The sequence below is a fragment of the Bicyclus anynana genome, chromosome 19 (genome assembly GCF_947172395.1).
Source record: "Bicyclus anynana chromosome 19, ilBicAnyn1.1, whole genome shotgun sequence".
Taxonomy (NCBI): domain Eukaryota; kingdom Metazoa; phylum Arthropoda; class Insecta; order Lepidoptera; family Nymphalidae; genus Bicyclus; species Bicyclus anynana.
Window position 1 is genome coordinate 5437060 of NC_069101.1, and position 22587 is coordinate 5459646.

The window sequence follows — 22587 nt, forward strand, 5'->3', positions numbered from 1 at the left end:
TTCAGACTTCCTCTTATATCAACAACTCATTCCTTATATCCATTCTTGTCACACCACACATCCATCTCCACATACATATTTCGTTCCCATGCATTCTTCTACCACTTGTCTCGTGTGTATAAAGTGAAAGACGTGACAGGCAGGTTTGCAAGTGGAAAGACACAGTACGATAACTGACAAGTACAACTTGCATTCATTAATTGGCGATATAGAAGTACAATTTGTATTGGGTATATAATGCATATATAGTTACCTCGTTGTTGATGAGTTTTTTCGACTACGGATCTAGGGTTCATTGATTGGTCTGTAGAGTATCATTTGGGGAGATATCTGGATTCTAGTTCGGAACATACCAACACTCTCGGGATGTTTTTACAGGAAATTCTTAACAACAGTCTGGAAACAATGATATTCGGATGAACTCAATTGAGCTTAGTGCCGATATTTAAAATGAAAGCCCAAGATTTAGACGTCAAACATTACTAATAATAGTTGTGTAGCCTCAGAAGATACGATTATACGAAATATGTACTCCTTGTAGATTATTTTGCTCATTAAAAAATGTACTCACTTAATCCACATCTATTATTCAATTAGTTAGAATTTTAGGCAAATTTTATACTATCCAATGTTTCTTTTTCAGGACTCCCTAATCAAACTGTACTGCACGTTAAAGAAACAGTTGTCTCGAGCAGACAACGACGGCTGGCTCCTGCAAGAGGAGAGGCCGCACGAGTGACGCGCCACGCGGGCGATGGACTACCCTCGGTAACCATGGCAACCCACAGTAAATCCTTCTTCTCCAGTCAATTTAGCCAAAAATGACGGTCGATCTCAGAATTGAGAGACATTTATCTGGAAACTCGTATAAACGTTAATTTTAGGGTTCTAAAAGTGGTCATAAAACTATCATAAAATCTTGAGTCTTGAGATTTACAAGAACATTAATTTTTTTGCGTGTTGTTTTGTTTTGAGCGTAATCTTCCACGATTTCATTCTTAAAATATTATGAGGCAGTTAAAAGACAGCTTGATTTTTCAGGTTTCAGGGTATCTACTGCTTCAATGTTGTACAAAATAACTTGACCATTTTATTATCAATACAGTTTACTTCATCAAAAAGGAAAGTGTTGTGAAAAAAATCACAACGTTTTTCTAAATTTCCAGATGAGTCAATATTATAACATGTACTTACTTTACTGGCTACATTGAAACTTCCTTAAATCTTTAACTGCCTAACAGTAGCCCTAAGTTGCGGACCAAAAGATAACTAGATGATTTTGTCTACATATAACTCTTAAAGCAAGAAAGAAAGAGATTTATCCTCTTTTTAGTTACGACAACACGAAAAACAAATATTTATGCTTTTGTAATATTAGCATCAAAAGAAAGAACGATATTTATGCTATTTTTGGTTACGATAACACGAAAACAGAGCAATATTTGAGCTATCTCTTTTGTTAGGACAAAAGATATTTATGTTATTTGTGGTTACGATAACGAAAGAGGAAGCACGATATTTGCTATATCTTTTGTTTTAATAAGACGAGAGAGAAGTAGAGAAACAACTGTATGAGAGATATAGAGAAAACTCTTAACGCGCATCTTAGGTCTACAAGTAGCATCGGTACTGACTATCCCTTGTGGTTCTATGACTTTTCAGAATGTGGACACAGACCAATTATAGAAGGACTAGTATAGCACCCAAATTCACGAATAAAATTATCTGTAATTTTATGAGGAAACTATAAGACTGCCAGTCCACCGAAACGAAGCGGCAGCGGAGCCGAGAAACGAAGAAATATTAACCAATAGTTACTAATAGCACAAAATCTCCGCTCCTTCAGTAGACAGGGACTTGCGAGCTAGTTTTAAACATTCATATAAAAACGGTAATCGGAGCGGAAAATCACGTCTGCAACTCGGCTCCGCATTAGTCCGGTTTCTCCGCTACGCTCCCTCGCTCCGGTCTGGTGGACAGGCAGCCTAAAATATCGATACTATAGAGACAGTTTTTACAATCGCATTAGATCGTTGATCACATACTTTGACAGAAAAATAACGCCTAGCGAGGCAGGTCATATACTATAATTAGTCTGAGGTGGACACCGATGAGTTTAATAAAAAGTAATAAGATATTATCCGACGATAGTTCAACGCCCAAACCTCCCCAGGGCCCAACTCTACGCGACCGCACGGTGACGTCACGAGCGTACAGTGACGTCACGACCGTGCTGTGACGTCACGACCGTGCTGTGACGTCACGCTCGCACGTCCGCGCACACATTCCGCACCGCGTGCATATTATGTTTGTGTTGCCATTATTGATAATGGAGGTTTTGGATTTTTCACTCCCGATTTATTGATATTAAAAAATATTTAATCTAAATCATTATTAAGTATTTTACTAATTGGTTAAGGGCGTTTTTACACTGTCGTATTTAATTCATTATCATCCTGATGTAAACTACAGAGCTTATGGCGTTTGATAATAAGAGTATAAAATTGAAAAAGCCCCAATAGCTCAGAGGTTAATGGGCCGAACTCATCACCGAGAGGTGGTGGTTCAATCCCCGCTCGTATTGTGGTACCCATCCTAACACGGTCTTTTCAGACTAATTGGAAGTGAAAGGGAATATTGGTCATACTTATAAGATTTGGCAAATATTAAAAAAAAGAGTTTAATCAATGCATGTTTGACCAACTTATAATAATAAATGTGTGTTCTTCAATGAGCGATTATTATTTGTGTAAGTTTTGTTTATTCATACATTTCTTACATCGTATTTGATTATTGTGACAACCTCGCCTGGGCATGCCGAATTTGAAATCGCAGCATTACTGATTTGTTGAAGCAATTTTTTTTCCATCATCCGTTTTTTTTTTAATTACCAGAATTAAATACAATTGAGTGTATAAACGCCCTAATTGTGACTCGAAATTTTGTAACATTATTCATGTAAAGCAAGAAAGTGTAAATGCTCGTCCAATTTGTTTTGTGTTTATGTAACTAATCTTTTTATGAGTTAACCAATTCCTTCTAGTCATAATAATTAACGTAACGAAACGTCGTTACTGTTACGAAATGAAATAGTTCTTTACAAACGTAAAAATATATTGTATCTCTCTCTCTAAATACAAATAACATTACGAGACAGAACACTGTGACGCGTTTACAGATAATTTCATAGATAAGTTCATTTTCATAATTTCTGTTTTTTTTTAATTTAACTGTAATGTAATTATTATTATTAATTTTAAACACTATCTTTGTTTCCTTGAGAGGCTTTGTACTTATATGTACTCGTAGTATAGCACTACATACGCGAGGTTCTCACAAGATGAGTTTCTCGAATGCGAAAATTTCTTCCTAATCCTGATAATATTATCGATATATCAATAGTGTCAAAAGTGCTTGTAAATTGAGCCTACTTGAAATAAATGATTTTTGATTTGATATCATATTAATGGACTAAGGACTAAAAAGTTTCAAGGATTTAAATAGTTCTAGATTAAAACGTATTTTTTTATACTTCTGAGTAATTGAAATGGCTATGCAAAATTTATAGTTGTCGGCGAGTGAGTTATTTGAACGGTTCGCAAAATCTACGTTAATTATTGTGATAATATTAGAATCAGATTTTTATGTAATTGGGCTTTAGTTAATTACTGTTTAAATAAATAAGACTGTCAAAGATTGATCACGTGACTCTCGTCCAATAGAATCGCTACCAATATGGCGGGCGTCTGATACGCTCGACTCTCTGCTCCACAATAGTTAATCCTGGTTTACTTCTGATAGTAGCTGTACTTGATCGATATTGTAGTTAGAGGGTAGAACGGTAGTAGTGAGTTAAGTCGTTCCAGTTACAATTGATAGTTTTACTTTGTGTATCTGCCATCCTTGACACGTAAAGCTTAGAACCTGCCCTGAGGCTACGGCTTCACCGTTATCAGATATAGTATTTAGTCCGTTCCGCCGACATAGTCATATAAGTTTTTGTCTGATCGGTGTCATTTTGAACAGATGCGAGCATCGCTTGATTGATAGCAGTTTTGGACAGTTGTCGCATACGAATGATTGTCGTTCGCTTTCGAGAAACTCTCCTGTAATATAGCGCTTAGTGGCATCTTTAGGATCTATTTACACATTGATCTCATGTCGCCAAACAAACCTTCGTGTATTTACGAAAAAAAATATAACGATATGTTTAACCTTTCCCTTTGACCCAAACATTTTTTATTAACGTATGCTCTACGTTAATGACTTTTGTTAAAATAAAATATGGAATATGCATAAAGGCGCTAGGCTGTCGTGTAAGTACCATGACGTCACATGTCAAAAACCAATTTTCGAATGGACCAATGGCGAATTGAATGAATCATTTAGACAGTGAATAAAAAAATATTGCTGGAAATGTTAATACATACCAATAAAGAATACATACATGGAAAATTATCTGGCCTTAATTCCAATAAAATGCATATTCCATGTTGTTGGATACGTTATTGTCTGACTTGTTGCCATTGTACATTGTCAATTACCAGCCATCAATGGCAGTTCCCACCAAAAAATATTTTTCACATTTTTGTGATTATTTCAAAACTATATTAACAACAAAGATATGTTTTAGTATACACAATAATTGGCTTTGAAATAAGACTTTCTATGGCCCAGACAGTTACTATGTACTAGAGAAGTTCTTGCAAACGAAAATCATGTCACTACATAAAAACAGCAGGGGACTTGCTGATCGAAGTATTTACTGAAGCGCAACTATTAGTAAAATTGTCTCTAAAAATTTTAAAATAATATGCTACGTTAGATTTTGATTAATTTTCTTGCAAACAAAAGCGTAAGTGTTTTGCTCAACATAGTAAGCTAGCAAGATATGCGTTCCGTTCAAGTGCAGCGATATCGCCGCAAATGAACGGAACGCAGTAGTTAGGAGTGAAGTCTTCTCTAGTATGTAGTACATAGGAACTCAATGGGCCCTGATGAAATTTTCAGGAAATATTGGTTCGCGCCAATTATTTAGTTTGTACCATATTTTTGTGTGTACATTATTATAATTATTCTTATTTCCGAATTATTTTACTTATAAATGATTTGATAGACAAATCACTGCCTAGTTCATAATTTGTACAAATTAAAATTTCATTTACTTTTGTTTTATTTTTTACTAATTATTGTAGAAATTTTTAACCATAAAAATGAAAAGCACGTTTTAGTGCTGCGATTGTTAAATGCAATTATTATTAAAGGGATATTATTAAAATTTGGTAATTTGTGTATTTTTTTTCATACAAATATCTGATTAAACGAAATTCTTGTGTGTATGCATATTTGGTTTTATGTAAGATAGTATTAGTAGTATTAAGATATTGTTAAGTTTAATAAATGATTATCAAATATTTTGCGGTTTTATTTAATTTAAAATACACTGTAAATCTTAATTATTGCAAAAGATACCAGTACAAAACAAAATAAGTGTGTCAGCTCCAACGCACAAAACGCACTTTCAGATCGACTGTCTAAATAGGTGTATGTTGCCCCGCAGCATACACTATGTAAATCTTAATACTAACGCCTGAAAGTAAAAGGTGCGCAACCGAGGAGCAGCAGGCCGCGGCGTGTGCGCCCGACAACGGCGTGCAAATAGGGTGCGCCCGTACGCATGTGCACGCTGTTGGCGGCAGCGCACGGTGAAATGTGCGCAGAATAGGTTGCGCACTAAAAACGTACCGCTGTCATTCGTTCATCTAATTTTACTGTACATATTTTTTTCATACCTTGGGCTATATATTAAAAATCGATTCAGGAGTAAACTCCTTTTGAAAGGAGGCATATGGTAGGTATTGAGAAGTGATAGCCCAGTGGACATGACCTCTGCCTCCGATTCCGGAGGGCGTAGGTTCAAATCTGGCCCGGGGCATGCACCTCCAACTTTTCAGTAGTGTGCATTTTCAGAAATTAAATAGGTGAATATTGAACTGTGAAGGAAACATCGTGAGGAAACCTGCATGCAACCTGAGAATTTTCTTTATTCTCTGCGTGTGTGAAGTCTACCAATCCGCATTGGGCCAGCGTGGTGGACTATTCGCCTAACCCCTCTTATTCTGAGAGGAGACTCGAGCTCACCAGTGAGCCGAATATGGGTTAATGAAGATGATAAGGAAAGGGAACCAATGATGATAAAAGTACAATACTCGAGTGTCGCGGGAACCTAATATTTGGTAGAGTTGGTTACGGTTATCTGACGCAGTTTAGTAAATCCAAAAAACCCAGGACCTCCGTCTTGTAAATCCACAGCACCACGGAGGCCGTCAAAATCCCCTCTTCGTGTCCCCAGCTAGTAATGGAGCAGATGTATCTGATATAAAATGAAACAAATTCAATCAGTCATTAATATTTTATTTTTAGCTTTGTTTTTCATCGTACCTGTGTATTGGAATGGTGAATGAGTCACATAATACAAAATTAAGATCCCAGAATTTGGCACTCACAAACTTCGAACAAAACAATGCACTCGAGATTCTGTTCTTAAAAATAAATGCTTTTTCGATGCAAAACATCGATTGGACGAATATTTTATATAAAACAATTATTTACATTCAAACCTCTTTGCATATGACAACACGCTTCGGACACAAGAGTTGTGTGTGTAAAGAATATTCAATCAATCAATATCAATACTTAAAATCGTTTGTGATAAAATAAACATGCCAATTCTCCTAACCTACAAATAATTATATTATTAATAATCTCCTATTTAGTTATTGATATGATATTGAATTTTTTATTAATAAATAAAATTATTCCGAATTTACAATTAAATAAAATTGCTAACTTGAATGATAAATCATCAACATAAACAATAATTCGTCGCTAATAGAATAAAATGCTTGACTATGTCCAAGCCACCGCAAAACTAAAAATATAATGATTTTTGTTTAAAATATTAATAAGAATCCCTGTATCACTGAGGTTGAGAAAATGCAATTAAAATCATAAGATCCCTTTCACTTCATATAAGCAGTGAGACTGAAGAAAGTTAAGACATGTGATATCATCAGCAAAACACAAATACTAAAGTGACAGTGACATATCAATAAGTATTTTTTTTTTCTATTCTTTACAAGTTAGCCCTTGACTACAATCTCACCTGATGGTAAGTGATGATGCAGTCCAAGATGGAAGCGGGCTAACTTGTTAGGAGGAGGATGAAAATCCACACCCCTTTCGGTTTCTACACGGCATCGTACCGGAACGCTAAATCGCTTGGCGGTACGTCTTTGCCGGTAGGGTGGTAACTAGCCACGGCCGAAGCCTCCCACCAGCCAGACCTGGACAAATTAAGAAAATCTCAATCTGCCCAGCCGGGGATCGAACCCAGGACCTCCGTCTTGTATATCCACCGCGCATACCACTGCGCCACGGAGGCCGTATTGCCATCTTTTCTTACATTCTCCTTTTTGTGGAGATCCTGTTTAGAGTGTATGGTTATATGTTCGAATTATTACCTAAATAAAACAAAAAAACATGTAAGAAAAAAGTTATTAACGAAGTGAAAGAGATCTGAATAAACATAAGAAAGGAAGACAGTCTGGGGAAATAGGTACTATTTCTATGTACATTTAGGACATTATAAAAGATTATTGACCTACCTCAGCGCTACATTAATACTTAAATTTATATAATTATATTAAATATATTGCTATATTATAAAAACGCATTTAAGCTACGTAATAATATTCGTTGTGAAGGGCTTAAAAATATATATTTGTGATTCCACGGAAATTGTTGCAGATAAAAAATATAATACCAATTCAAGCCCTACAAATACTAGAGACGATATGCACTAAAATATCATTATTAAAATTGTTTCCTATAATATAATCGATAACATTTAAAATGACGCAAGTTTCTTAATATTACACAGAGATAAAAAATAAGGCAACAGACGATGTTAAATTGTTCAAAACTGCAGCAATCGATACAATTGAGAACCTGCCCATCAATAGTATAAAATTGCACACACCCAGTAAGTAGTAGATGTTGAGTTTCATAATACAACATTAAACTGAACATAAAAGGAGAATGCCAGATCCTGACCCAGTCCTAACTCGGAACTTTGCGGAAAATGTAGATATACTAAATATATTAAATTTTTAAATAATTGTTTTTTAATAAACCATTTTTACTGTTAAACTCCGGAATAAAAATCTGCCAAAAAAAGTAATTATATCCATTACGTTATTTCCTCATAGCTGACATTGTTTACTTATTTTTTTAAAACCTTATTTCAACCATAGGTTCGAGCCCTTTAGAGCGTTTTTAGTGCATTCTAATTATTTTATGTTCAAAATGGCTAGAATCCATAGCTGCGAAGTCAGATCAAAATGTAAAAATAAACTGTCATAACACTGTCAAACTATCAAAACTCGTAATAGACACCTCGGAGTAATTTGAAAATAATAAAATCACGTTTTTTTGTAATGTATTGCATGTGCTAAGTGCTTCTGTATTTACAAAAAACCAATCATGACGCTTTATCGTTATTTATTTCATAATAAACTGCACATATACTTAACCTTAAAATCAAACTTCAACTTGGATTTATTTTTATACCCCTAGTTATAAAGGGTTAAAAGGTAATATTTCTTTAATAGTACAAAAAATCCAATAAAATGATATATAATATATTGTTGCAAATTATTTTTTTTTAGTGGGTCAAACTTCTATACATTGTCTGGCATTGTCCTTTATTTCAAAGTTAATTATTGTCCACAGTCGGAGCTTATAAGGAACACTTGTGAAATATAACAAAAGAAATAAAGCACATCGTAAATTTTAAAAACAAATTATCCTCAACGGGTTGAACTGGTATAGGTATTGCATGATTTACTCGCGATTTTCGTATGGATTTATAAGAATTGTTCAGTAAGCCGTGGCCGTGCATTCGAGTATTCTGCATAAGTTTGTCAATTTTTTACTACTTTTGAATACAGTAAAAGTGCAGTAGCAAAAGAACTAATCTCTGTAGTAAATCGAAGAAATAAAGAGGTTTAGTTCTTATCTACTCATCGGCGTATATTCTACAGGGGTATAACGCCAAAGGCAGTAAGAAGGCGCCTTTGTTTTTTTCGTCAAAGAGTCTCTTCACTATAATCACACCTAATGGAAAGCAGTGATGATATCAGAGTTGAAGCGCTTGCGTAGAAGATGTGTTGAGTTAGTTGTAGGCGCGTTTGGATCTCTCTTAACTTTAATTTTAAGTGTTCGACTAATTATCACCATTATCACATAATCTACCTCGCGTTCCTAAAGTTCTTGTAAACTCAGCTTAATTGAATTAAATGAATTTTGACTTTGTTGATTGGCAAGCCTTATGCTCTTGCTTCCCTAACATCGTTTTTCATTCATTGCGGTTTGCCTATAGATCCCTCTTTACATCAATACAAAAGTTTACAAACAAAAAAGATTCTATATATTATCAATTTTGTATGCTGCTGCAGTTCCAACAAAAATACTTGATATTATTCCCTAAATTCAACCAGATATCAATATTCAAAGTTAATATTATCGCAGTGTGAGCAAAATATACATCTACAGCCATTGCCTTTAGCGTAGGTTTGCAACATTTAAGTTAAAAGTTGTGAGTTGTGAATTTACGCGTTTGGCCATTCACACAATATAACATATTGAGTAAAACCCCTAAATTCACTTTAACTAAAAACCTTGCAATTTCCTCAAAATTTAAATAATATTTTACATCATAAAATGCTTGGGGTCAAAATACCTGGCATGGAATATATAAAGAATAAATAAAGAAGAGTTAATACAATGTCTTATTACGCTTAAAATCTTACAAAAAAAGTATAATAGACAATTCAGAAGAAATGAGGATATAGTGTGGCAACACAGGCAGTTAGTCTTATCAGACTGCGATGAAACTTCAATTTCGTATCTATCTTATTTGCCTAATAAATTATGTTTGTCATCTGAACATCGTTCCCTCCTAGTTTATTGACCTAAACTTCAATATTTGCACAATAAACAGAGTTACTACAAAGGACAGTAAAAATAAACTGCAGAAAATACACTAATTTAGAAATACACAATGTTCTTTTATTTTGCACAACGTCATCTCTGTCGCACGTACGGCGAAACGTTATAGGCAAGACAGAGACAAAGTATAGTACTATATATGACTAAAAGGAGCACCGTCTAATAACGAATTCGTATTATTATAGTCCGTGTGCAACTTTTTGGCCAACCCCAAGTATGTATCTAACGGAGGAACATATGTGATACTTGAGTTTTATATACTTTACAGTTTTCGGCAAAATTTACATCTTACATTATCATATTTTTTACAAATAGATGTTATTTAACACAAAAATTAAATAATATTCATCCATTAATCTAAAATTCGCGTGTTAATTGTGACGTCGTATTATAAAAAGAGCGGCCAATAAGTTGGTCACGTTCTATATTCCATCTATTGTAACAAATCATAATTTTTACGATAGGATCTACTATAGTATCTAGGGTAAGTATATAATGTGGATCAACAGAGTATATATTTATAGTAAAAAATATGACAGTAGTTCAGTGCAAAAGTTACATTAATCTCAACATATTAATATCCTTGAGTCATGGTCAGAGAGTATTACATATACATACAGCCGAACATAGAACCTCCTTCTTTAAAAAAAAAAACACAACCAATTAATTTGAACGCTGCCATCCGTTGACTAAAGAAATACTTAAAGTGCCACAAATTTATTTGACCCGGTGGTGAAAGCTGGAACTAACGTCGCAGCGGTCGCCATTTTGAAAACATTTTAAAGTTCTTTTCATGAAAGAAGTACCAGAGATCTCTTATACAGATAAGTGTGTCTTTGCCACTGTTTTTTACTTTTGTGTGTTTGTGTTTGTTCTTATTTCTTTTTACTTTTGTGTGCGACTAATATGGGTACTAAATAAAAAAAAAGTCCCCCAGACGCGGCGCTAATGTCTTAATGGCGATCATTTGGTATCGGCATTTGGTAATAGTGGTTTTTTGTAATTTCTGTAAGGCGGTGTCAATTTTAATTCAGATTTTAGCCGCGGGATATCTTTCATGAAAAGGATTCTACTAAAAATGCGACAACAGCGACATCCTCACCGGGTAAGTTAGTCAATTTTGTAGCACTATATTATATGTTCTATGACTTATTTTTTTTCGAGTATATCTCTAATTTGTCTTTTATATTGAGTATTTGAAAACACTGTTTGAATTTATACTTGAGAATTCTTATTTCTCATAATAAAATTAAGTATTATTTTCAAAAACCTATCTATTATTTATTTCCGTTACATTGTTATTTATTTTTGGTTATTTTTACCTTTAATTAATTTTTTGTCTTTTTTTTTAATAAATTATAATATGGTCTTTCTATATTATTTTTTAGTTAGTCAACTTACATTATTTTATTTAGTTTTTTTTTATATTATTGGTATTTATGTCTTTATTATGTTAAGGTCTTTTTGAATAATAACAATGTAAGTACTAGCAGTTCAAGAATAGATAGGTTTGAAATAGTTGTTAATCGCTCTTAAGGTAACGGACGGTAGCGTATGTATAAAAATAATAAGATTTTTTGTGAAAACATAAGATTACATAAGATTTGAGACAATTTGTTGAGTTATGTTTGGATTACCTCTTTCCAATGTAGCGTTTCATACTTTGATCAATAATTTAATATAAGATGATAGAAATAGGAAAAAAATACTATTGTGATCTAATTTTTGGGGCGTAAACTAAATAATATCCACTTCACAAGGAGGTCAGGTCCTGTAATAAGCAGTTGAAATAGGTCGATAAAAATGATGCAACTAAGTAAACATAACTATGTATGTTCATATGTAAAACGTTACAGAATAGCGCCATTCATTTGCGTGGACGAGGACTAAATTTCGAGACATACTTTCTTTTAAAACAACAATTTAAAAGTCGTTTATAAATATTAATCTGGAATTTTGGACGTGTATTGACGTCTTATAAAAAAAAATAGGCTCATAATCAGCGACCAGCGAAAACGTCCTCACTGAATGAGTGCCAAAATTGGGTGGAATTTTTAAGTATACCCATTGAAAATTCAAAGTAAAACGAAACATTTTGAACCGTCTAAGATTGGCATTATTCCCTAAAATTTATTGAGTGATTTTGCTCTAAATTTAGGGTTTTATTGGAAACCGCTTTAATTCACTGTAAACTCAAGTGTTCAAAACACGAATTTAGACAGTTTTTAAGTGAATGTTCTTTATGATTGACTGGTCGTGTCTCCATTCTTAATAACATCTAGACAGTGATGTATTTTGTTACTGTTGTATAATCTATTATTAAATTATTGATCAAAGATTTCAGGACATGGAACAATCAGTTATCCGAACATTATGGTTTCAACTTATCACACATACAATTTCAATAAAATGGTCGTCAACTTACGCCCTAATTAAACTTCGTTTAGCAAAAACAAATCCCACTAAACAACACTTTCGTCGTACACAAAGTCTAAGTTTGAGCAACGTTTAATGTAAACTTATCATTTATTACCTCAGACCAATTATACTAGGACCAGTATCGCACCTATATTCACGAACAAAATTGCCTGTTTGAGAAAAACGAGCATAGATTAGGTATACACTAGAAATTGTTGACTCTTTATACACCATTCAACTTTACAAAAAAAGTATTTCTACGGAGCTCTTTAACCGAACACGATTACAACTATGAAACATCGATTTTATAGAGACAGCTTTTGTAATCGCATTAGATCATTGATCATACACTTTGACAGAAAAGTAACTTCTAACGATGCAGGTCCTTATGTCTATATTAGTCTGAGGTTATTACATACAGCGCATGTATTGTCAACAGTTCACAGGACCTTTTGTGTCAATACAATCTAATAGAATATTAAATTTCAGATATAGGAATAGGGAAGTAAATCTTTTTCGTTTATCTAACAACAGGGGGAAGACTGTAATGGTCTATCGTTGTCGAACCTGCAAACAAAATGAAAAACAATATAAAACTATCTCCACAAACCTAAAATGATAGGGCCTGTAGCCATGTGGCACGTCGTTTCTCTTTCTTCGATCGCAAACGTTACGAAAATTAAAAAAATGTATGGGAACGATATTCGTTATCGACTGGGCACGTGGTCAAGTTATCTATCGGATCTGTCATTCCCATATTTTGGTTTAGTTTTCGAAGCGTTGTAGACAGAGAATAAACGTGGCACATGGCTGCAGGTCATGATTTTTAGCCATTTTTTTTGCAATTGAAATTAAATATTGTCGATGAGGCCATGCCCAACGCCAATAAAGTAATGTCAATTCTATAATTTTTTTATCATGGTCGTAGAAAAATTATTGTATGCCATTGCGCATAATGGTATAATATAGCACTCATTGCTACAATGGCCCTCATCACATGACACGACATAAATAACTATTGACGACTAAAACCAATTTCACAGCACCCAGCGGACTGTTGCTCTATTATCGACTACCTTTCGGATGCAGTCTAGGTCATAGCACTTGCCGACTCACCTCAGAGGGCGAGCGCGCACTAGCTGGGGCGCGGCTGCTGGCGGCGCGCCTGCCACTTGAAGTCGAGCTGCATGAGCCACTGCTGGCCGCGCGCGCGCGTGCACGGCCGCAGCACCGGCTTCCACACGTCCGAAGATTCGGGCTTGTCGAGACACATGCCCGTGTTCGTGTGCTTTATTGTCCGCGTCTGGAGACAGAACAGGAAAATTAATAAGTTTTAATAGTAATAATCTTTATTTCAGATAATAAAATCCATAAAATTATTAAATTACATGCAATCGATTAAATTTTAATATCATATTGTTAGTAATATTAGTAAATAAAGGTACTTAAAACTAAATTAAAATATGTTAGTGTGTTAGTAATGACAGTATCTACCATTTATGAAGCACCGTGAGTGCATATGCAAGTGCACCCAGTGCTTCATAAATGGATTTACACTATTTTCTACCAGCGTTTTTATTATGCTGTTGGAGCTCACGCGCATTCTCTGCAGAACTGATGCTGCTCTTTTTCGCATTATAGCATAAAAGTCATCGGTATGCGCTTCAGCAAACATCAGTGACGCACTGCAGTAACGCGGCAGCCTCATCAGTATTATATTGGACTCGCAGGTCGCTATAGGCCCTTTGCGTATATGTCACCCACATGCTGCATGTGTAAAATGTTTATTTAGATTTAAGGCATACTGTCAAGTATGCCTTAAATCTAAATAAAGGGTATCTTTTAAAACTGACCCTAGTTTTAAATAAAAGATACCCTTAACATCTTTAACTCTGGTACAATGTAAAGACAATAAGGTCCAACTCTGAGATTATTTGAGGATTTGAGTAAAATTCGAACTAGTTCTGCACTGGTAAATGTGCGTCAAGCCCTTACCTTAGAATCATAGGTCCACTCCTGGTTGCCGCGCATGCCGTGGCAGCGGATGAGCTTGATGGGCCCTCGCGGATGCGCCGCATCCAGGCAGTTGTCATCAGACATGATCTGCTTGCGCTTGGTGTAGGCGAACACCTGGTTGCCGCCCATGCCGTGGCAGTAGCCCATGCCGAGCGGCTGGCCCGCCTTGCCGCCGAGCGTGTCCAGACAGTTGGACGTTTCCGCATTGCGTATCTAAAATAGTGAAGAAAATTAAAATTTAACATGCGTTTGTTTCAAGTAATCTCTGACTGCGTTTGCGCCTTATTTATACAGACTTTGACATTCGTCCGCAAGTCCGCAAGGCAAACGCCCGCGGTTACGATGATTCTTAACCGATCACTATCCGACTGTCTAGTTGCTCCAGTTGTAGACTATATGGATTACAAAGTCCTGGATCGAGCTATGACATACTCGTATTGAACTTTTCATTCTTCTAAGAAATTTCCAGTTAACATTCTCAGCCCACAGTTGGGAAGTTGGTTAAACGTAGATGTCCACATATTCGCATCGTACGTATTGGACGCATCGCATCAATGAATAAAATATATAATTACCTCTCCAAGATAATAGTACTCCAATGGCATTTGACTTTCAGGATAAATGTTCTCCAGGTACCATCTGAAGCTCTTGCACTTGAGTTTGTCTCGCAACGCTTTTCGCTCTGTGACGTCACCCACGGGCACGTTCAACGCGCCTGTACAACCCAACGGATTCAGTACACGTACCAAGTATTTTGGCAATCAATATTTTTGGATTAGAACTAATTACCTATATATTAAACATGTGGATATATTATTTTTAAGGAAACAACACATGAGCGTTATCTGATGTATTTGGAAGAATTGTTTCCCTATTCAAAGTACATAAAGTATAATAATATTTTATGTACTTTGGGTATTTGTGAAAAAAAATTGTACCAATACTTTTAAAATTTTCTTTGAAGGAATGCAAGTATATGAGATACAAAATCTAAATTAATGAACCGTGAATAAACAGCAGAATATTTCGTTAATTGCATATCAGCATGTTATGTTTAGCAAATTATACAGAACGAAACAATAACAACAAGATAAGGAACTGGTCTAAGAATAATGAATTGGTTATTCAACAATGGGTTTAATGAGAAGCGTTATTCAATGGTATAATGATTATGTTATTGCGGCCACAATTCCCATAACATAAAGCCGGTCCCGATAGCAAACACGTTTACATCCTAACAAGAAATATTAACTCACCGTTTAAAAAATTAATCAGTCGGTTAAAATTTAAATTCCCTAATAGTGCCCTGTTTTTCCAAAATAGTATAAAAAAATGGCACTACAGTAAGGGCCGGTTTCAACACTTTCTTGTATTTGCGGATAGATTATTAACAAAGGAGAATGCCAGATCCTGACCCAGTCCTAACTCGGAATTTTGCGGAAAATGTAGATATACTAAATATATTAAATTTTTAAATAATTGTTTTTTAATAAACCATTTTTACTGTTAAACTCCGGAATAAAAATCTGCCAAAAAAAGTATTTATATCCATTACGTTATTTCCTCATAGCTGACATTGTTTACTTATTTTTTAAAAACCTTATTTCGACCTTAGGTTCGAGCCCTTTAGAGCGTTTTAGTGCATTCTAATTATTTTATGTTCAAATGGCTAGAATCCAGAGCTGCGAAGTCAGATCAAAATGTAAAAGTAAACTGTCATAACACTGTCAAACTATCAAAACTCACACCTCGGAGTAATTTGAAAATAATAAAATCACGTTTTTTTGTAATGTATTGCATGTGCTAAGTGCTCCTGTATTTACAAAAAATACTAATCATGACGCTTTATCGTTATTTATTTCATAATAAACTGCACATATACTTAACCTTAAAATCAAACTTCAACTTGGATTTATTTTTATACCCCTAGTTATAAAGGGTTAAAAGGTAATATTTGTTTAATAGTACAAAAAATTGATTTTTTGTACTATTAAACAAATATTACCTTAAAATGATATATAATATATTGTTGCAAATTATTTTTTTTTAGTGGGTCAAACTTCTATACATTGTCTGGCATTGTCCTTTATCTTTGTCATTTGACATATATCGTAAGAAATTGACATTAGGTTTAGACTATCCGACATTTATCAGACAGTGGTGAAACCGACCCTTGATAAGTTTAGTCGTAACTAGTTTCTTAATATCATATTTATACTTGGATATTAAAACACTGACTACTTTAAAAGGCAAACCACATATTGGTATAATATCTGACATATTAGAGAACTAAAAAACTGATGAGGGTATATAAATAACATTACTCGACTGTTTTTATCTGGCAACCCCACAGTTGCACTTTGGGTATATTCTTTAAGTGTACTAGCACCCCTTATACCCCCCCTCTAGCGCGTGATACACTTGAACTCGAGAACTCGAGGTTGGTAGATGTCAATGTCCCCTATAAAAATCATGTTTGGAAATCAATCATATTTGGAAACAGAATTCATTCTAAAACGTATATTTATATTTTTGATGATTTTGATTTTTTTTAACTTCAAAACTTTTAATATTTTTACATAGTGGTTCAGTATTGTACTATCCATATATAAATATGTATAGTTTTAATAATGGTAAAAATAAAATAACAAAATACAAATAATATATATTCATAAAACAATTATATCGTATATATGTATAGGTTTGAAAACTTTATCATTACATACACAATAAATAAATATCGAATAATTGATATAACTATTATAAATATACATTATGAGTACTTATTCGTTTTTAATAAGATTAGTAATAATTGCGATGCGTAATGTCAAGATCTGTTGTAAGTGAAAATTATCATTCTGCCAAAATAAAAAATATGGAAAATGTATATGTTATGGAATTGTTTTTGCACTCGCACCTCATAAACTGTACCTGTGTAAAGTCTATGAAGCGAAAGACATAATGTCAAACTTAAAAGTAAAAAAAAACATGACAAAATCAAACAAAACATATTTATAAAGATCTATTTAAAAAGATATTTTTTTGAAATTGAGGTGTCAGCCATAATGTTCATCAGCACATCAAAGTTCCAGTTGGCGTTAGAAGGTCAGAGTTACAAATGCACAGGGTCAATTGACATTACACATATTTGGGCTGTTGCAAATTTAGACGGGCACACATTTGCAATTTTTATAATAATAACAGAAGTTTTGTTATTTTAGTATTAACAGATGTATACTTAATGGGCAATCTACTTCTACTACTAAGACAGTTTGCTCGTCAACCGAATTCTGGGCATTTAGTAACTGAATTTATTTTTTATACCGTACAAAATAAATATTCCCCAAAACATGAAAAAAATAATCGTCATTAAGTATTTTCGGAATATACTATGCTATGATTTAAAAAATATGTTAGAAAATTAAAATCGTTGAGAAAATCAACTAGATGTCTATTAGAAATCAATTTAAAATTTGCATAAATTGCTTAAATATATTCGAAATAATAACGTGTGCTAGCATATCTATTTTTTTATAGTGGAATAGTAATAATAACGTTTGTAATATAATATGAAATATTGTGATTCGGAGAGCCTCTAAAATGAAAGATTGATAAACTCTGATGTGGAAAATATTTTTTTTTTAAACAATTTATTTGTTATTTTTTGGGATTCAATTGTAATCTTTAAAAGGCCCGTCTAAAAATGCTCCAGCCCTGCCACACAAGCAAAGCGTTAAGGACCTGGGTTAATATTGTAGTAGAAATGCTTCCAGTCGTCAAGCCAGACTTCGGCGAGGCGCGCGTTGTTGTGGTTGACGACGCGGCCCGTGCCCCCAGGAAACGAGTACGGGGTCGTCTTGCGGAATACGTGCCCCACGTGCGAGCACGGCGCGATCTCCAGCGTGCCCCCGCACATCCACACCTGTGCCCCCCCGAGCACGTGTTACGTTTGCAATGGCAACACCTACAGTCCATTTCGCAGCTATCTTATTACCCATAACACAAGCTACGCTTACTTTGGGGCTTATATGTGTACTGTTCGGATATATTTATTTAGTATTACTGATCGCCCAGTTGTTAAATATTCGACCATAATTTAATAAATAAATTATCTGGATCACTGTATTTTTTAACCAATTTTCTAAAAATAGGGTTTTGATTTATCGCCCACGAAACTCCTGCACACTAAATTTCATGAAAATCGTTGAAACCTATTCCAATATTCAAATTACACATATCAGAATTACTTGTTTAAGGTATTAGATAAATAAATATATTTAGAAAATTAAATGTTCTTCGCACAAATATTTGCCAGTATTGAACCCATGGATACCTTTGGAAGTAGAAGTTAGAGTTAGTAACTACCAGCCGTCATTTATGTAAACATACCATCATAAACAAAGTATGACATTATAATTATTATGTTCGACATTCAATCAAACTACAGATATGAGACATTACAGACAAATCACTAAAATAATATAAAAGTTACAAAAACGTTCGTCTTTACTGGACACATTGCTTAGTAACTCGATCCCTAAAGACCTTGACTTTTAAGATAAAGTTTGTTTCTAATCAGTTTACAGACGTCTATTTAATTATCTAAATATACGAGTAGGTGCCAATATATAATTTCATGAGTAATAAGTTATATAACCTATTAAATTAAATGGCGTAATTTATGTAATTAATATTAATTAATATGCAATATGGACTTGAAGATATTACCATTGCAAGCGATTTGAATGAGTTAATATAACAACTAGAAGTATGATAAATTCATAAAAGCTGTTACAACATAAAATACATTAATATGTAATCACAAAAATAGATATCCGTGACTAGTAAGTAAAGCGATGAGCTATCAAGTTCTAAGAATAAATGAATTTACACATTTTCTTAGATCTTGATATATTGATGGTTAATGTAATATATTATTTTAATCAGGAGTTATATCCTATAATAAACATCTGAAAATACCACTGAATTGCCTCTCGATATAACTACAGATTAATATATATAAATAATATCGCGACCATCACATTAATTTTCTTCACTAGGTAAAACAAATACCGTATATATTAATATACGTAGAATTATATATTATAATATATAATTGGCGATACTGTATACATAGATATCGCCGTAAATATATTATTGAATAAGTATAATAACTTTCACAATCTCGGATTAGTTTCACACAATCTACGTACACTCGAAACACGATTATATTATTATTTATTTATTAGTGGCATATAAATACGATAAAATTGCAATAATATATATGTCATATATTATGTGTATATAACCCATATGTATTCTATTAAGCCATGAAGAGTCGTGACAGACATATTTACAAATAAATATCATTCTTACAATATAATATCTAAACGTGTAATATATTATATATTTTTAGTAGCAGTTGAGATGATTTTGATATAGTTCTTCCGTCCCATTGCAACGGAAGTTATAGCTCACTCTTCTTTGCAATGCGACGAAAGAGAGACTAAAGCTTTTGGCGCTCATTTTATGCTAGCTAATCGGATTTTTTGACTAGCGAGATTGAAGATTAAATTATTAGTTTCTTTATCATTTTCAAAATAAAATGTATTTCGAAAAATAGTCTGATGAAAATTAAAACACAAAATACAGCCTAACTTACACTGGCAGATCTAGACTTGTGAAATAATAATATCATGTGAGATAGCACAAATAAATGTACAATAAATGAACAAAGATCATGTATATTTCTTTGTGTTCGTTCGAAAAACAGCGCGAGCTTTGAACATAGGTATGATGCTACAAAATACATTATATTCCACAACATTGTAGTCTACTCTCAAGTCTAGCACAGACTTTAGATATTTGTAAATACATCTGCCAACTCAAATAAAAAAGAATTGCTGTGGATGATCGCTCAAGGTAAATTTCCTTTTCAATAAAATTGTTTTCTTCTCTTTAAAAAAAGTTTTCATTGCTTCTGCATTATGAAGAAGCCAAGGATTAAAATAATCAGGACCATGCAAAATAAACAAGAAATAAAGAGTCCAATCACAATATAGTGTCTGTCAAGGTACGTTCTCATTCCATTTTTGGTATAGTATATATACATACTTTTTTGTGTTTAAGAATATCTAATACCATAAGGACACCATAGTGTAAAAAGATGATGAAAAATGAAAAACACTAGTGTGAAGGCTCTACATACAAACACATAGATAAAAAAAAACATAAAGAGTAACATAGAATAAAAACAAAGTTAGTATAAAAGGGCATGCGTAAGCGAGTTCCAAATACGTTATGCTTTTCCAATTTCCTAGTTCCATCTCTCTCGTCAATGATAACTTTGAAAAAGACAACTATACTATAGCCTTACTCGATGTGTACTGTTTACCAACACACAAATAAAAAATGAGGGTATAAATCACTAGTCATTTCACATCTAATAATAATTATAATTACTGAAAATAAATTCGACTAATAAGCCTTAGAACAATTAAATATGGTTAATATATTTTGAATAACATTTATAAACGAACAATACATTATTAAGTTTATAGGTTATGAAATAAGTTATGAAAATGCGTTTTCTACCTACATTTCCAATTTGTTTGTTAGTAAACAGTACACATCGAGTTTGGCTGTCGTATAGTCGTTCGGATAGTCGTACCGAATTTGGAGTCCAAAGGAAGTACGAATGCAGCCGCAATGATTAATGATTGTTAGGAAGCCGACGACAGTTAATGACAAACTCACAAAACATTAGTTAAGGTTAATTGGTTATCCCAAGCCACAACAAAACTTAATTAATAATGCCACGATTGCTAAAATTTTGCAAAATATTCTTGCATATAGATTTTTTTTTATCTTTGAACGTTCGGTGGACTAAAAGACTTGTGGAAAATATTATCTATCAAATACATTTTATGTATGTAATTTATTTAGTGACAAAGTTTATTTATTTATAGTCTCAGCGTTGCAGCCGTTATCTTGATGATAAGTTAAGATAACGCCGGCAACACAGATTTTTGCACAAAGACGTTTACAAAAATTTATATCATTAATGCACTAGTGCAGATATAATAGCACGCAAACTGTATGACGTTTCGGAATGTTGTGCGTTAAGCTGTTAAATACAAGATTTTAGGTATCATCGATAACGTAGAGACACGACTGCGGCTCCCTTTCACATGTAGTCAACACACGCGTCAGGACTTTATGTATAACCTGCGCGATGCGACGTCAGTAGCTAAATACTGAAACGTCGATAATGGTTGCACTCATCTATATTTAGTTATTGCAAAGGAGATGGTCCAAAATTGTATGGAGCCCAGGATCAGTCATTGTACCTTATCGGAAATAAAGTAATATATTTTTTTTAAATATTTTTGATTATACAAATCTACGAATTTACTCTAATTCTTTCGAAAATATATTCATTGTCTCCTAAGAAATGCAACATTATAAAGGGTAATAATGGCGGATAGACGACGTTTTCAATGCAGTAATCAATTTGACGTTTGCTGTCAATTGTCACGTCATAGTTGCTCTATGGGCGCCATCTTGATATAACTCAAAAACTTGGGTTTTTATTTTATTTATTTCTTTTTATTTAGTTAGATTTATTCACTTTAATAAATTTAAATAAAATCCTTGTATTTTTTCAATTTTAATGATATGGTGTACAAGAGTGGACCTGGGCCAACTCCTTTGTTTTGCACTGTGCAAACTAAATTATCATTGATCGTCCCGACAAAACCGTGTTGGTTTTGTGGTCAATTTTTTTTTTTAATAATTTTTAGGCATCGAGCGTCCAAATTTTTTTTTTAAATTTATATTAGTGTTTTAGTAAAAATGCAAAACGTTAGCAAATCCAGCACCGCAGTCCAACATCGAACCTGGGTTCATGGCGTAATAGAATTCTCCCCACTCGTCCATCCACACTTCGGCGACACGCGCCGCGTTGTGTAGCACCACGTTTTGTACGCCGCCGGGGAAGGAATACGGCGACTTGTCCCGGAAGACGTGGCCCACGTGCGAGCACGGAATGATCTCTAGCCGACCGCCGCACTGCCACACCTT

The 22587-nt window shown here is 33.8% G+C and overlaps 2 protein-coding genes across 7 annotated transcripts in view; one reads left to right on the top strand and one right to left on the bottom strand.

Annotated features, from left to right (window-relative positions):
* The window catches only part of LOC112045234 (mitogen-activated protein kinase kinase kinase 7), a 50910-nt gene extending 45496 nt beyond the window's left edge, over window positions 1–5414 (top strand). Inside the window, exon 10 of the mRNA XM_024081339.2 lies at window positions 644–5414. Within this exon, the coding sequence (XP_023937107.2) occupies window positions 644–739 (96 nt within the window). The 3' untranslated portion in view covers window positions 740–5414. The remainder of the gene's footprint in view (window positions 1–643) is intronic.
* Window positions 5415–6398: 984 nt separating this feature from the next.
* Window positions 6399–22587, bottom strand: part of LOC112045272 (polypeptide N-acetylgalactosaminyltransferase 5) — a 32502-nt gene continuing 16313 nt past the window's right edge. For 5 of the 6 annotated variants that reach the window (XM_052887332.1, XM_052887334.1, XM_052887335.1 and 2 more), the window contains exons 9-13: window positions 22404–22584; window positions 15081–15220; window positions 14485–14718; window positions 13606–13792; window positions 6399–13056 (exon numbers count right to left, since the gene is read on the bottom strand). In XM_052887332.1, coding sequence (XP_052743292.1) covers window positions 13625–13792; window positions 14485–14718; window positions 15081–15220; window positions 22404–22584 — 723 coding nt within the window. In that variant the 3' untranslated portion in view covers window positions 6399–13056; window positions 13606–13624. Of the gene's footprint in view, window positions 13057–13605; window positions 13793–14484; window positions 14719–15080; window positions 15221–18246; window positions 18428–22403; window positions 22585–22587 lie in introns of all 6 variants that reach the window. The other variant, XM_052887333.1, reaches the window with a different exon arrangement.